The 16992-nt window shown below is 47.3% G+C and overlaps 1 protein-coding gene across 1 annotated transcript; it reads left to right on the top strand.

Annotated features, from left to right (window-relative positions):
• The first annotated feature begins 10023 nt into the window (after positions 1–10023).
• Positions 10024–16578, top strand: EVX1 (even-skipped homeobox 1). The gene is made up of 3 exons (XM_081883538.1): positions 10024–10511; positions 13470–13726; positions 15488–16578. The coding sequence occupies exons 1-3, from the start codon at positions 10061–10063 to the stop codon at positions 16022–16024; spliced, it is 1245 nt and encodes a 414-aa protein (XP_081739664.1). The 5' UTR covers positions 10024–10060; the 3' UTR covers positions 16025–16578.
• Positions 16579–16992: the final 414 nt, after the last annotated feature.

The raw sequence follows: 16992 nt of genomic DNA, 5'->3' as shown, positions 1-16992 counted from the left end.
TCCCAGGAAGTTTACCTGCTGGCTGGATGGACATCCCTCCCCATGTCTTAACATGTATACTCTAGGAATGTTGTAATTGACTGCTCCTGTGTTTTACATCCCACAGACTCTAGGTTTAATGTACTGAAGGAGTTTATTTATGCAAAGTAATCTACCATTCTCACCTGACATGGTTTTTCATGTGAATGGGTAAGTGCCTTGGCTAGGCAGATGTAAAAGAGCAAACAGACAGACATCCTTATGTTCCTTTCTGCTGCTGTTTGAAAAATTGAGCTTCATTATGGCATATCACCCTTTACTGAAATCTCCCTTTCTTGATTTTTTTCAGGAAAAGATTAGTGAGGCGTTTCTATTAGAACAATTGTTGGACTTCTTATGGCCCAGTTTTTCAATCAAGGGGTGATGCCTTTTCTGGGCTGTGCCACTCCAAGTTAGCTCTCACCAATTTAGTGAATTTTACCAGCCTTCTCCAATCTGGTGCCCTTCACATGTTTAGGACTTCAACTCCCATTAGCCTCCCATTTGGAGAGTATCAGTTTGGGGGAAGGCTGAAGACTCTTGGGACACTGACTGGACAGCCTTCATATATTTATTAGCACTACAGATGATTTGTTTTGTATCCTGGGCTTTACTTTAATTGCATTGGCTAGTGCATGGATGGGGAACCTGTGGCCTTTCTGATGCTACCAAATTATAACTCTCATCATCCTTTGCCAATAGCCATGGTAGCTGCGATTGCAGGGATTTGGGTCCAAGTTCTCTATTCCTGTACTAGACAATGCAACTGAATCATGCCAGTCAAGAAAACCATACATTATATACATATTTAAGATTACACATACTTAGTACTTCTGAACTGTATCCGGCTAAGGTCTACTCAGATTAGACCCACTGAAATTAATAGATTTTAGTTAGTCACATTCCTTCGTTTCAATGGGTCTACTCTGAGTATGGCTAGCTCTGGAAACAACCCTCTGGGTTTTGTCACCCTGGGCTTTTTTGGGTGGAAGAGGAGAATACAAATTTAGAAATGCAACTTCCCAGAGGCACATAGCCCCAGGACTAAAACATCAGCACGAGGGCTTGGCCATCGCAAATCAAGTACAAGAGATAGTATTTTGTATCATTTACACTTCAAAGCCATCCACTGATGAGACTTACGCAGTGAAGTCTAATCTGTATTATAATCTGTATCATTACTTTGTGCAAAATCCATGCAACCTGTTTACAACCTGGAATATAGACCAGTCCCAGCATCCCTAACAATAACCCCAGGACAACAGTATGATCCATTGATGGCAGCATATCAGAAACAATTGGGACAAGAAAGCCATTGGTATCCCCCTAAATCTTCCATGAATGGAAGACTATGGCTTCTAATAATAGTATGTGGAAAGAGGAACGTGCTGCTTAGCATCAAGGTCCAGTTTAAGCTCCTTCTTTTGTTTCTTAGGATAGAACTGGGAGCCCTGTTTACTTAAGAGCAAGTCCTCTATGGGATTTGCTTTTCTAAGCAGTATGTATTTAGGATGGGATTCCTGGTGCCCCAATGGAACTGGTGCAGGAACAGAGGATGGGACATGAAAGAGACCGACTAAGCTGCAGTCTGGACACCCTGACCATTATCTCTCTCTTTTTAAAGCTCTTTCTTTCCTTTAATGACACATTGCCCGTTTCCACCCCAGAGCCACCTTATGATACGGCCCTCGGGGCTTTCAAAGCCCTCTACACTAGTCTGGCGGAACTGGGCCGAGCCCAGGACCATCCATCCCAATCAAAGGCGAAGCTCTCCCTGCTGCCTTCAACAAGCGATGCTTATCTCTTGGGTCAAATCGAGCTGGTACTAGAGATTTGACCTCAGATGCCCTGCGCCACGCCCTCGCCAGCAACCACCGTCTGCATTAACGATGTTGTTATGTTGTTATTTCCTTCCATCAGAAACCTCGACGGGGAAGGCTGTCTCTGCTAAAGCACGTCCATGGTGTGAGGAAATGGGGGCTGTTTTATCTAGCAGAAGAAGAACTGCGGGAGGAAATCCCTTGATTTCTTTTGATTAAAAGCTGAGATCTGTTCAACTCCATTTGAAGGGCGCTGTGCTGGACATGCAGCCTGCGCCTATTAACTGACTGACCCAGGAACCATTGGCTTGAATCCGGTTTGCTTTAATTTATCAGTTGAAATAAACTAATTACTGACATCGGATCAAATGGCCTTCAGAATCAAGAAGTTGTCCAAATATGGACCAATTGAGAAGTCGATCAGATAGATACACACCGGTAAATTAATTATGCCCGCCAATGAACCTTAAACCAAATATAAACCAGACTAATTATTTCCACTGGCTTCACTGGAGCTGAATTAAATCCAAGCACTCCGGCTGAACTCGTTTTTAGACCAGTTAGTTGGTTAGAGATCTAGACAACGAAAGAATTGGAATGATATACAGTTAATATTTGCCTTGTGCGTGTCCCCCGATCCGCAGCAGCAACTCTGAAAATTAGGCACCATTTTCACTAATGCAGACACCCTTCTCCTTTCCGATATGATTCAGTGCAGACGTCATGTGAATTGCAATGAAAATGTGCGTGTACAAAATCGCAGAAAGAGCACTGGGGAATTTATGGAGGTTATTCGCATGGCTTCCACCAAACGTGGAATGAACGAGATTGTCTTTTACTAAGGACTCCAGCTTTGTAAATTACGTCCACCGCCTATTTTATCGCATGGGAAATGGTTATTGGGATTAGATTTTGGGGAGCTAACATTCTAATATAATAAATATGACAAGGACTTAACATACTTTGTTAATAAATATGACAGTGACTTAACATACTTTCGGGACGTTTGTTTTGCTTATAGACTACGTGCGCGCAACCTCTTCCTTTGGTGTAGGTGGGTCGATCGGTCCTTCAGTCTTTGCATCTCTTTCAGACATATATGTAGGCAGGTCGGAAGATACATAAGGCACGATATAAAGGTGTGCAAGAGATGTAAAGAAGGAAGGAAGGAAGGACGCAATGAGGAAATAACCTGTTCTGTTCTACATGACCCCATAATTTGGAGGCACTTTCAAAATGAAGTAAGGAAAAGGTCATAGCAGTGATTTATAACCACAGCCAAAAGAATCTGGTTTTACATACCCCGCCCAGGTCTAATTAACCCTTCCATTGTTCAGATTTGCTTCATCGCTATTACAGTGTATATTAATATTTGTTACTCCCAAATGCATCTGGGAAGATACCTACGACTTTGCAGTAAAAGCTGGCAGACGGTGCAAACAATTACGTGAAAGGCACACGAGGTCCAGCTTTTCCCCTCTGCCTTATTTAGGCATCCTTTCGAAACACTGGAGAGTTACAGTGTTGATGCTCAATTTTAAGGAAGAACTCAGTAATTTCTTTTATTTAAAAGACAGGACAGGTTGCTGCTTTTGCTTTTTTTTTTTAATGAGGAAGTCGGAACCAGCCAAAATAAAAAAAAAATTGTTTGTCGCACTGCTTTTAAATTGCAGTCTTATAGATAGATTCCTAGGGGTGAACGCAGTGGTTCTAGGCATCCACAGAATTGCTCTACCCATTGCATTTAAAAGTGCCAGAGTTTGGATAGATTGCTTTTATAGTGATTTATAGACTTCCCAACTGTTCAGATTGTTGCTAATCCAAAATACAGTGCCTAGATTTTAGCCAGTCAGGGTAAAATTAGTCAGTGAGATTAAACTAACTACAACAATGCACTTGAGCAGTTTGAAATGAGTTTGTGTGTATATTTATTTACTGCATATAAACAGAAGCGGATGCCCAGATTTCTACTGTGCTGTCTCCTATAGCCCTCGGGCGCGACAGCCTTCGGAGACAGTGCACTTTCAGACTGAATATTGGAGGGGTAACAGGACTCTTCTCAATCTGACTTCGTTGCAATCATCCTGTTGGCAGACTTGGATTGGATTAACTTGAAAAATGGCAAGATACTCTGTATGTAAGAGTAATAACATGAAGCACCTCCTCTTTGCCTACCAAGATGAATCCTAGAAGTCTCCTTATGTGTTTAGATTCTATGCCCCTGGTGTGGAAATTCTTACTTTAATTGTGTGCAGAGACACGTACATAGATGGCGCTATATAAATAAATGTTAATAATAAAGTGGTGTTTGCATTTTTTTTTCATCATTGCAGCTACCGCTCAGTCTCTTCTCCCCTTCTGCTATTTAATATGGTTTGAATTGCTTCCTGCATCTGTCATTATTATTTTTTTAAAAACCATTTGTTTTCGACTGTGAGTTAAAGAACCAAATGTGATGTTGTGAATAATACACAAATTGTTCTGTCCATTTTATAGCCAAATACCGAAAATATATGCGCACATATATGCACATATTGCCTTTTCCAGGTTCACGTTGTCTCAAAAACATTTGCAGAGTTGACTTTCTAGAGAGCTGGAGAATAAATGCTCCGATTATTTCCCTCATTGCAGCGTTTCAACTCTAACACTGTCGTAAAAATAGACTTAATAAAACAGCGATAATTACGTCATTATAGTTAATAGCGTCCATTAACAAATTAGGCTTTCTGCTTTGCTAAATCTGATTCTCTTTCAAATCAAGCTCTTTGACGTTTTGTGGGTTGGATCAGAGACAGTAGAGCCTTTTTGTTAACATTTGTATTTGTTGTGTTTGAAATGTGGGGGGAGGGGACTGAGATAGGAAAATCCAAAATTAGTTACTGATGATTCAGCATAGTGAACATTATTATTTGACAAGTTTGGGTCTCTTGGGAATTCTCAATAACACAATACACACAAATGAAATATATTCAAACTTGCATTTTCCAAAGGCTATTTTATTAAGTGTTTTTAACATTGATCTACAGGTTCGGCAACAAAAATATCACTCCAGCAGTCCAGCCTTCTTCCTTGTGCAGATTCCTAGAACGCTGAAGAAACAAATTATTTATTTAAATCTTTTTATGGCGCCTTTCCAAGAGTCAAGGAAGATTTAAAAAAGGATAGAAAGAGAACCGTTTAAAACATATTCTATATTCTGCATATTATATTTGCCTTTCCATGCAATTTTCTGTAATAAATAGGTGGTGTTTAGGATGACACGTGGCTGTTGGGTTGTCATTCATTTTGACTGAGGGCGCTGGTCGTCTTTGAAGGATTTGCTCCGGGGTGACGCAGCAGACTGTTCTGGACCTTTGAAGTGGGGCACTTTACACCTGGGTGTTTCATCTGAATGTGTGTGTGTGTTTTCAAGATCCAGAGGAGATGAATAATACCCGGAGGCACTCACTAAATTTCACTAACGAACCTCAGAGAACTGTGGTGGGCGTGATCCTGGCAAAAAGGAAGGAAGACAGCACAGCCAACCATCTCAATGCACACTCTCCCGAACTTACTGGAGAACGGGTTGGATACAACTACAATGAATGAACTGAATAAATAGATATATATTTCCTATTTAGATACAGTGGTACCTCGGGTTACATACGCTTCAGGTTACACACTCAGCTAACCCAGAAATAGTGCTTCAGGTTAAGAACTTTGCTTCAGGATAAGAACAGAAATTGTGCTCCGGCGGCGCAGCAGCAGCAGGAGGCCCCATTAGCTAAAGTGGTGCTTCAGGTTAAGAACAGTTTCAGGTTAAGAACAGACCTCTGGAACGAATTAAGCACTTAACCCGAGGTACCACTGTACGCACCAAACACAAAAGGAAGTTCTTAATCTCGTTTACTTTCACTTTGGATGGATCATCAGTGTGATGTGAAGGGCGGCTTCAAATGGCGAAGCTTAGGGACTTACTAGAGAGAGGTGGTAGACAGAAAGGGATCTAGGCTGCAGCCCTGTAGGCGCTTCCTTGCGTGAAGATCCCCACGAGCTCAACGAGGACGAGTGCTGAGTGTAGACACCCTATGGGATTGTACAGCAGGAGAGAGAGAAGTCACGACCCAATTTCAAAGTGAAGAATAACCGCTTGAGATCCTGATCCCACGCTTAACAGATCATTCATAGCTTCTCAGTGGGGCTCTTTGGCATCAGCGTTTAGCCTGGACTCGGGTCAAGGTCTGCCGGGGATTTGATCTGCCCCAGTCTTTAACGCGCAGTGACCAGGCACTTTCGTTTCGACAAACATTTCTAGTCGGCCTTCAGGTTTCAAGGTAGGCTCTGTGGTTCAGGAGGCTTATCAGATCACTTAATCTCACTATATAACGTAAATCCGCCGGGGTCAGGGAGCAGATCTGGTTAGGATCATCCCACTAATGGCCCAGTGAGGGGGGGGTGTTGCTGCTGGAGAAGGATAGGACTGCCAGTTTAAGGGCCTCTTCCGAGACTCGCCTCCCTCTCATTGCTTCCTGTTGCCTGCAATTACACTACCGGTTTGAAGACGACCCGCCAAAGGTATTCTGTCGCAGGCATCGCCCACTGATGGGAAGGCTTTGAAAAAGCAAGGAAGCATTTCCCTTCCCACATTTCAAAGCAGCCAGCCGCGCAATTTACATTCGCGGGGCTGGACCGAGATTGGTATAGGGCTGTCTCTCTCTCTCTTCATCTCAGTCGCCCACCAGTCAGGAGATAATCAGCGCTGGGGGGCAGGGAGGTTCGTCTGAATTTATCCCACGTGGTGTTACTGTTCTTCTTACGGTACCCTTATTGTAACATGGAGCGCCTCTATCCCGGATAAGGCGGGATGCTGTCACAGAGGAGCTAAGCAATCAGCCTCTTTAGAAAGAGTGTGGAAAACCTTCTACTCTCTCAAAAGCCCCGACTGAGAAGCCACACAGAACCCTCGCTCTTCTGTTCCGTGTTAACAAACACGGAATAACTCCTACTCTTTAATTTTTGGCTATGACTGGAGGCGGATTTAAACCGTGACTAATGCGGATTTAAAGTAGGGGTGAAAAAAAATAGATCACTTGATGTTCCCCTTTGACTACCACTACCACCCATTCATTGACTAAAGGGTGTTAACAAATCCGGGTCTAATTGAGTATACGCCCTAGGAGGAAAAGGAGGGGAACCTCCTGTCTGGTCAGTATGAAAACTCCTCCCTTCTCAAGCAAAGCCGGTGCCAACTCGCCACAGACAAAATAACCTGTCAGTTTGCCAACAACCCCCTGCCCCGGGAAATTATTAGGCTCTGAATTAACTCCTTTCTCCCAGCAGTTTAAAGACTCTCTTAAGCTGTTTACGGGAAGGGACTTTCCATGATCCTTTCGTGCTTCCTTGCTTTGGATGTGACACGGAAGACCCAGCTTAAGGGAGGAGATCTGGAGCTCTCTCTTTCCCTCCCTCCCTCTCTGTGTGTTTTCCCACTCTTTCCTTGTTTCCCATGGTGGGCGTTAAAAAGTCAACTGCTCATCACTAACTTCCTCCCGCGTGTGACTGGAGGGGCGGAGGCCCCCCGTAGTAGAAGACCCCTCCTCCCCCGATGGTACCCCAGATCAACAGCGGTTTCAGTTCTCTTGATTTTGAGAAAAGGATGCACTTTCTTCCTCTCCATCCCCCTTAACTTCTCCAAGGAGGACTTAAAGCTGCCCAAGTTTTCTCAATCGACAACAACTACAACAATGTTCGCAGAGGATAATCAACTATGGAACATGCCTCTGACGACCCATTTAATCTTATAAAAGTCATTAATTAACAAGGAGTTTAATCCCATTCAAACACACAGAGACTTACTATCGAATAAACGTATTTAGCCTCGCATTTATTTGAATGTGGCTTTTGTTTGGCCTTAATACATTTAAGAGAGGTGTTAAGCCTCTCGCCTTGAGTATGTCGGAGATCTGGCTGATTATAGTCGCAGTTCCATCCACAAACTACTTACAACAAACGAATCGCATTTAAACCTTGCTATCCTGCTAAATAGGACGCTTTGTGTTTAGAATCGGAATGAGTGCCTGTCAGCTTTCAGCGCAACTGGCACCCCGATCCTAAAGACACCTTCCCAGGTGAGTGCGTTTAGGATTGCAACAAGGGCGCTGTCCAAACCTTAGTGACTCAGAGACGAACCGAAATTGTTGAGCTTAATGTCTAATAATTTCAGGAAGATTTACTGAACGGAGGCATGGAAACAAAGAACGCATCTGGAGTAATTAAAACGTAGCATTTCCACAGTAAGTAAAATGTGCTACTTACGGCGGTTCTGTCCATGGAGTTCCTCAGCATAACATGGTTTTCTAGTCCTCCTCAGAAATAATACCCTGGTCTTTGTACTGGAAACAGATCCTAGATTTTTTCCTCTCACTTGTTTACACTCCCCCCCTCCTTCCATCCCCATTTACGCTCCTTCAACCCAACCCTTTCTCTTGAAATTATTAAGGGGGAGAGAGTGTGTACTTGCCTTTGTGCGTTTTGTTGTTTTGCTTCTCTACAAAAACCCTCAAAAATGCCCATAAATTCTTTACCAGACTGGAAACATTGATTGAAGGTTCATTACAGCGCAACCAACATTCTTTGAAAAGAAGGGTAATAGAGTTGCCAGGGATGGTTTAGCGGTCATTTGATATTACTTAACAAACAGATTTTCTGACTGCAAAAAAGGAGGGATACATTGAAAAGGTTACTTATGTTAAATGACTGCACAAAAATGCAAGAAAAACCGACGTCCACAACACATTCCTGATTATATTTTATAAAAGGAGACAGAATGTGGATCTGAAGCTACTGGCAGATCTCTGATTTACAGCAGATCAGCAAAAATTTCTGACACCCAGCTGTGTATTAATGGCAACAACCTATATGACTTGTGTCATCCAAATTAAAGGATTGAAATGAAGACAATTAGCGAGGCAGGGACTTTTGTATAAAAGGGGTCAGAGTCACCTTGTTCAATAATTCTGTGGGGGGTTTTTTGTGTGGTTCTTTTTTTTGCAGATGGCTATGGTTGGTAGATCTTGGCAAAACAAACAAACAAAGTAGATTCAAAAAGCCTAAAGCCCGCCCGCCTGTGCACTACAAATATCTGCTCTGTCGCTTGAAATTTGAATAAGCTGCCGCTTGATTATTTCTGTCGGGTTGAACCTTATCAAAGCATCTTCTGGTCCTGTGGAGGGTGAGGAAAAAAAGAATTATATATAGGATAGTGATTGAAATAAATTATCATTAAGGACAATAAGAATGGAAAGTACTTAGGACATCAATCAAACTGCTTGCCTGTCTATCAGTATTGCCACCAATTCTCGAGTTCAAACCAGATGGCCCGAATGACTCGAAATCAAATAGTGTTTTATAAACGGGGTAGGTGGCATATGTTAATCAGAACAAGTGGCCTAATATTCACGAATGGGTCCTTATCTTGCAAGCACAACTTTCGAGTCGTCCGATCTGTAAAGAATAAAATAAAGAATTTCCCGGGGATGAGAGAGGAGGGAAATGTGTGTCTTCTTCGCACGTTTCAGCCGTCGTGGATCAAAGGTGCAGTTCCCCCCTCTAAAAATAAAATAAAAAAGGTATTCAAATCGGATCGAAAGGTTACTTAACTCTCCCACTGAGGAACTCAAAAGAAACGCAGCTTTGCAGTTGGATCTCATCCGACATCTCCCTTTTCACACTTGCCTCTCGCATCCATCCCAAGCGCTTGTTACACCTGGTACATCTCTCATCTCTCCCCTCCCTTCTCCGACCCCCTCCACCCCCACCCCCACCCCGCCTCCCCTTTAACTCTTCTCTCCGGCTCTTCCTTTCATCTTCCTCGCCGGCAGACGTTTCTATTTATCCCCCGGCAATCAAGTGAGTGGCGTCACCAGAGGTACTGTAATGACGATTGCACCATTAAGGGATGACAGCTTTAGAAAGAAGAGGGCAATGGTGAGATCCCTCCCAGAGCCGCCGCTGCACAGTGGAGCGTTCGCATCACAAGGTCACCCCCCGGCTCACCACCGCTCGCGGCTCCCTCTCTCTCTCTCTCTTTCTGCATTGGCAGGAGAGGGTCTGCTGGGAAGAAGGGGTGGGGTGGCCGGGGGGGGGGAGAGAGAGGGAGAGAAGGCGCAAGAGGGTGGATGGGGCTTGGGGTGGGGTGGGGTGGGGGAGAGGAGAATCCGGACTTTATTTAAAAGACCAGCACAATGGAAACTAGGAAGGAGATGGTGATGTTTCTGGAAGGAGGTCAACTTGGCTCCCTGGCAGTAGCCAAGAGGGCACCCAGCTTGGCAGAGGCCGTGGGAAGCCCCGGTCCAGAGCCGCAGGACAAGATGATTCATAGAGGCTGCCACAGCCCTAGGTCTGGACCCTTACCCTCCCGGGAAAGAGGAGGAGGAAGGGTGGAAGAGGAGGATGAAGAGGAGGAGGAAGAGGAGGAGGAGGTGGAAGTGCTCCCGGCGACAGGGACGGTCCCGGAGAGCCGGTCCGCGGCAGCCGCGCTGCTCTCCGCCGGGCAGCAGCCCCCGCTCAACCGCTTGGCCGCCAAAGGCCAGCAGAGCAGCTCGGACACAGAGTCGGATTTCTACGAGGAGATCGAGGTCAGCTGCACCCCGGACTGCGCCACGGGCAACGCGGAATACCACCAGCACGGCAAAGGTACCCCAAACCCCTCCCTTTCTCCTCCCGCCTCCCAGTCCCTGGTCCTGGGGCTCAGGCCGGCCGGGCTGCATCCCAGGACGGGCCATCCCATCTGCCCTGGAGCTTAGGAGCAGAAAGTCAGCGCCTGGTACTGGAAAGCAGGCTGCGTCTCTGCTTTCCAACCCGATCCCCAAAGCGCTTAAGGGCTAGTGGGGGGGCTGTCGGGGAGGCAGCCTGCCATATACCATCTGATCTGGCTCAGGGGCTTTGATGATGTTTGCTGCCTCGGTTTGGATTCCCCCCCACACCCCCACACCTTCTCCCTTTTCCAGGATCCGTAGAGCCATGGCTTGGGGGTCCCCTGGTATCTCTAATTGCCCGCAGAGAGACATCTGCAATAACCCACACACATCTCCCGCTTTGAAGTCTAACGACGTGTTAATGGGGGACATGAAATCGCATCCTCGCTGCAACAGAGAATTATGACCTTTGCAGATTTCCCTCCTGCAGCCCAGACTTTTATTGTAATGAATTCTCCCAGAAGCTTTTCCTGTTCCAGGGCATAGCAAAACCCCCCTCCCCTCCCCGCCCCCCCTTGCGCCCACACCTACCCAGGATTATAGTACTCTGGGCTCCCCAGTTTCCCACCCCCAAGGAAGGAGGAAAGAAGGCGAACTTTCCGGGATTTGGCCAAGATCAAAAGAAAAAACCCCGCGCCTGCTGGCCAGGCTTGCAAGTTGCTCTTTGGGGCTGCTGGCGCGCGCCTTTCCCCTGGCAGGGATGCAGCGTGCCTGCGGGAGCCCCGAAGCAGCCGCAAGAAAAAAGGACAGTAAAGGGGGGGGAGCGGCTGACGCCCCTGCTGCCCAGCGCCCAGTACTCAGGTCCTTTTCTTTGCACATTGGTTCGATGTCCCAATTGCCTTGTCACTTCCGTGTCTCGGTGGCGCCAGCTCGGAAATGGTCCCAGGGCTTTAATTGCCTTCGGTCTTATTCAGGGCACAATGAGAACTGGCTGCATTTGAAAGCAAGCAAGCGCGCGCACACACACAGAGGCCGAGACCACGCACTCTTTCTCGCCACCCCCTCCCACCATCACTCGCACCCCCCACTCCACCCCCTCAGCCCCAGAGCCCTAAATATCTTCTGGGAAAGTGTTGGAATGAGGGAGAGCTCTGGTTTGGCCCAGGAGGTTTCTTTCATCTCCATTGCCAGAAGGAAGAAGGGTGTTTTTGTTGTTGTTGCGGGGAGAAGGTTGGGGCCATTACACAAGAAAGGTGACTCCGCCATCTCACTTGCCAGTTATGGTCATGTATGGCAAAGGACGCTTATCAGAGGCCAACAAATGGAGGGGAGGGTGGCTATCGCCTTGGCTAGCACTTCCCTCTGCGCACAGAGACAACAGGCCTCAGAGATGGACGCAAATGACCCCCATAGCCTTTGGAGGATCTCCTTTGTATTGCAGAGAAGGGAAACATCACCTGGTGGTGTCAGAGAGGTCTCTTAACGTCTTTATCCTGTCTACGTTGTATTGAAAGTTCATTCCCCTGTGATCACTGTCCTGAGGGATTTGTTCCTTTCAGGTCTCTGTGTGTCTCTGTGTGTGGTGTGGACCCTTTCTAGAGCCTCTCTAGATGGCCATCCTCCTTGGTTTGTCGCAGGCCAAACAACAACAACAACAATAAAGAGGCACCTAGACGTCGAACAGATTTATTATAGCACAAACTGTAGTGTAACTACAACCTACTTCAGCAGATGATTTGGGGGATTTCACATGCTACTCCAATAGTAGGATTTTTTTTTAAAGCAGTAGGCTTTGAACGAGGCCTCTTTGATACTTATTTCCCTCCTCCCAGTTATTTCCCACTGCAGGTGCTGGGAAAATGAGCCAAAGAAAAAAGCTCTCCTTTCTTTCTGCTTCTTTCTGCCCCATTCCCAGTGACTAGGGATGCTGAAGCGTTTGCGTGGAAGCCGGTGTGCATTCCTTAGATCTAAATAACATCTGGGATTACCATCAGAAACCTTTTCTGGCTTCTGTCCAATGCGATGTCAATCCCGATTAAATAATAATAATAATAATAATAACCACCAACAAACGTATCCGGGTATAGCGGCACCGTTTGGCCAGCGCTTTTCAGTGTAAATTATGTCAGTGTGTGCGCGCGCTCGGGAATGCGGCCTTGTAATCCAGATCCTAAACACAAAAGGAAATGCGATTGGCTTTCAGCGAGTTTTACCGGAGGAGTAAACCTCAATGCGCAGAGCGATCCTAGGCATGTTTGCTCCAAATAAGGCCCTATTGTAGCCAGTAGGGCTTACTCTCGGGTAAGTGGGGAAGAGGATTGCACCCTTAACACAAAAAAGAGAAAGGAACCAGATTGCCACCCAGGAGCTAAATACTTTGGGTAGTCATACCTAAACACCTGCTTTGGAATAATAATAATAATAATAATAATAATAATAATAATAATAATAATAATAATTTTTACTAATTTCAAGGGGCCTTCCATGGTTCCATGACACTGTTTCCAAGTAAGCCTAATGTACACTTAAAGCCAGTCAGTCAACCCGAGCCCAGGTATATTCGCTCAAAAGAAAACCCCACGTGTTCAGTCCTACTTACCCTCAAAGTAAGTGCGCGGCCCCAGGAGATAATACTCCCCATAGAGTCTTGCTGACTGAGGAGTTACTCCTGAGTAAAGGTGTCTGGAACTGGGCTGCCCATCTATTTAAATCCTAATAAGGTAACTAGGCTGTTGATCTAACTAGTCTTTCGGATCTCTCCAGTTATGCGGTTACTAAATATGGGCTAGTTTGTGTTCGTAGGCATCCAGCCCCAGTTCTCAGGGGCTCCAAACTGGGGGGGGGGCGGGGAGAAAGTGGACAAACTGAAATTAAGCGGGGGGGGGGAACACAGGTTGGCAGGGCCCCGCTGCCTTTCTCTCTCTCTCGATGTCTTCCTCTCGACTTGCCCTTGCAGGACACTGCTCGGAGACTTCAGCGGGCAGCCCCAGCAGCGGAGGGGACCCCCCGAAAGGCAGCGGGGGCAGCGGCGGAGGGGGCTCTCAAGGATCGCTGGCCTGCAGCGCCAGCGATCAAATGCGCCGGTACCGCACGGCCTTCACCCGGGAGCAGATAGCTCGGCTGGAGAAGGAGTTCTACCGGGAGAACTACGTCTCCAGGCCCAGGAGGTGCGAACTGGCGGCCGCCTTAAACCTCCCAGAAACCACCATCAAGGTAGGATCGCAAGCGGGGATCTCAAGGTTCCAGCACAATGTCACGCATGTACAGTCTGCCCAACGGCCGAGACGCCCCACGCTTGCTTACAGCCAAGCAGTAAAGTTCCCCTGCGGTGGCCTTCCGGCCAAGGCTCCCCTGAGCTGATTTAAGTCCGATGGCAGTTTATTGGAGCTGCCATTCAAGAGCTTTTAAGGCAGAGCGATTACCCCTTTCACCCTTTCCATGCGTGCAGAGTGGAGATCCCAATCCGCATTAGTAGCTTGTCAGTTTCACTGAAACCTGCTCGCGTTCTTTACTCAATGGGCTTATTTCTGTGTACTTTTGGGAGAGGTGCAACTCCGACAGCGCGGTCCGATCTATACACGCCTGCTCAGAAGTAAGTTCCATTGAGTTCAACGGTGTGTAGACGAAAGCTTCTATAAGTGTGCACAGCATTGCAGTTTACGCACCACTTATTTCGGAGTCCACTGAAGTTAATCCAAAAGCAGCTTTTAACCACGGTCGGTCGACTGAAACGTCCCCAACTCGCGAGTAACCTTGCTTACGACTTCGAGATGTTTCAAAGTTGGTCCCCCGTGGAGCTGTTAGGCTACTGATCCTTTAGGGTTCCCCTCCTCCCCGAGTAAAATGGTTGCTTCCAACTTTGGCAACTGAAACAAATGGCGCTTACTCCCAAGTAAATGCGTACAGAATGGGATCTGACTTGAGTGGGATTAAATAGGATGGAAGCACTGCTGCGCCTTGGATATCTTGTGGACCAGGTTGTCTCCAGAACAAGGAAAACCCAGAAGAAAATCTAAGGCTGCATTCTATGCACACTTATTTGGGACTAAGCTCCTTTGAAGTCGATGGGACTTCCGTCAGTGCAAACAGCCGCAGGATTTCGCTGCGCCCTTCCCCTTCCTTCATCTCATAGCTCCTGGGGAGTCTGTGCGTCTGTTTCAATTTATAAGCACTGCACAGTCTAAGGATGGCAGACTATTTGCGGACGCAGCTACTGGCACAAAAGAAATTTCACACCCGAAGGCTGTCAAGGATACAAGTTGGTTTCATCTGGAAGCAGTGAGTTCCTTTCAATTTCAGCGGATGTGGCTTGCACCCGTCTCCTCATATACTGGGTGCATGTTGCAAAGGCTGAAAAGCGGGCAGGATAGCAGAGGCAGACGGGAATGCGGCAGGAAGGCAGTTCTGTAGCAACGATAATAGCACTGTAGTAAAAATAATAATAGTCACTGTGAAACTCCATCATTGGATGTAGTTGACCAAGCTCACAGACACCCCACACGCACACTTTTCATTTCATTTATATTTAAATATATACGTCGGGGAATGCCAAGGGGGCTACCTGCCCCCCCCCCGCGTTGGAAGGGCGATTCAGCAAGTGGATGCTGAAAACCAGTTAATATTGTGAGATGAAACGATAGTGCTGTGTTGCAACAAAACTCCCGAGGCCTTTGGTGGATTGCTAAATACCACCGAGGCTCTAGGTTTTATTGTTGTCCTTTTGTCCATTGGTCAACACACAACCCCAGGCCCAGTTAGACAAGCCAGGAGTTTAATAGGTTCCTGCTGCAACCCCAGACCCGTTGGGCCGGAACTCTGACCGCACAGAGTTCTCTGAGGCCAAGTGAGCTTGCTTAAGCCTGCAGCCTCCCTCCAGAGCAAAAACAGGGCGCGCGTGAAGATCGCGGTCTTGCTCCGTCTTCTTGCGGGAATTGTAAGAGCTTCCTGTGGTTCTTCTGTCTGTCTCTCTGCCAGGTGTGGTTCCAGAACCGACGGATGAAGGACAAGAGGCAGCGCTTGGCCATGACTTGGCCCCACCCGGCAGACCCGGCTTTCTACACCTACATGATGAGCCACGCGGCGGCCACCGGCAACCTGCCCTACCCGTTCCCGTCACACCTGCCGCTCCCTTACTACTCCCATATGGGCCTGGGGGCCACCTCGGCTTCTGCTGCGGCCGCCGCCCCCTTCAGCTCCCCCCTGAGACCTCTGGACACCTTCCGGGTCCTCTCTCACCCCTACCCCAGACCAGAACTTCTGTGCGCCTTCAGACACCCTTCCCTCTACGCCGGCCCAACGCACGGACTGAGCGGCGCCGGAGGGAGCCCTTGCTCGTGCCTGGCTTGCCACGGGAGCCAGGCCAACGGGCTGCCTCAAAGGCCTTCGGCTTCGGACTTTAGCTGCTCCGCCACCACCAGGACTGACTCGTTCCTCACCTTCACGCCCTCGGTGCTGAGCAAGGCCTCCTCGGTCTCCTTGGATCAGCGGGAAGAAGTCCCTTTGACCAGATAAAAAGCTTCGTCTCAGGTTTCTCTGCTCTCCCCTACCCCACCCGACCTCACCCCACCCCACCCCACCCCTCAACTCTTGTCCAGAGACACCCTCCCTCACCCCAGCCGGTCAAAGAACTTCCATAGCGTGTTTATTTAATTGCGGGCAGTGGACGCCAATGGAACTCTGACAGAGGAAGGGAACGGAACTGTGAAATAAAATTCTAACAAAAACGAAACAAAAACGGAAGGATTTCTGTTTCCTTCTTCTCTGTGGAAAAAGTACCAGAGTTGCAACTGATTGGTGGGCGGGCGGGGGACGACTTTGCCAAGTGACGCGTCTACGATGGCGGAAGGAAGATGTGATTTTTGCACCACAGGGGGAAATAATCGAGAACTTTGGTCTCCGAAGGACTTTTTTCTCCAGCCTAAGAGGGCAGGATGCCCACTAACTGCGGCATCGATAGCTTATGCATAACCTTGTATGTGACTAAAAAGGGAAATACTTGAAAGGAAGAAATTGTGGATCCTAACGAATAATGTATGCCTGATGAAAGTAAAGGTTTATTATTTGCCAGATTAAAAAGAGAAAGTGAAGGGCCTTTGTTGGATTTGCCATGTCAGAGTGTCATCCCCGTTATTTCTGACTATCAGCATCATCATTATTAGGCTAATTGGCTTCAGAAAAACACCAACAAAACTCAGCAGAACTCGCTATACATTTTCGGTGTGCCTTTTTCTTTCTCCAGCTCCAGCTCCATGCTGGCTTTCCGGAGAGATCCCCCCACCCCACCCACCCACCTTTTACTCTGAAAGGAAAGGGGGAAGGTGCGATCTTTTGTGTCTTGCCAACTGAGATGGGGTGGGGCGGGGCATGTGTGTGTGTGTGTGCGTAAAGGGAGGGGGCTGGCGAGCGAAATTGCCAGAGGGAAGCCCAGAAGGGTCAAAGCTATTTGTCCTTTAAAAGAACAGCGTCGCGTTGTCAGTTTC

The sequence above is a fragment of the Podarcis melisellensis genome, assembly GCF_964234715.1.
Source record: "Podarcis melisellensis genome assembly, chromosome: 12".
Taxonomy (NCBI): Eukaryota; Metazoa; Chordata; class Lepidosauria; order Squamata; family Lacertidae; genus Podarcis; species Podarcis melisellensis.
The sequence above is the reverse complement of the archived record's forward strand: the minus strand, read 5'-3'. Positions and strand labels throughout refer to the sequence as shown.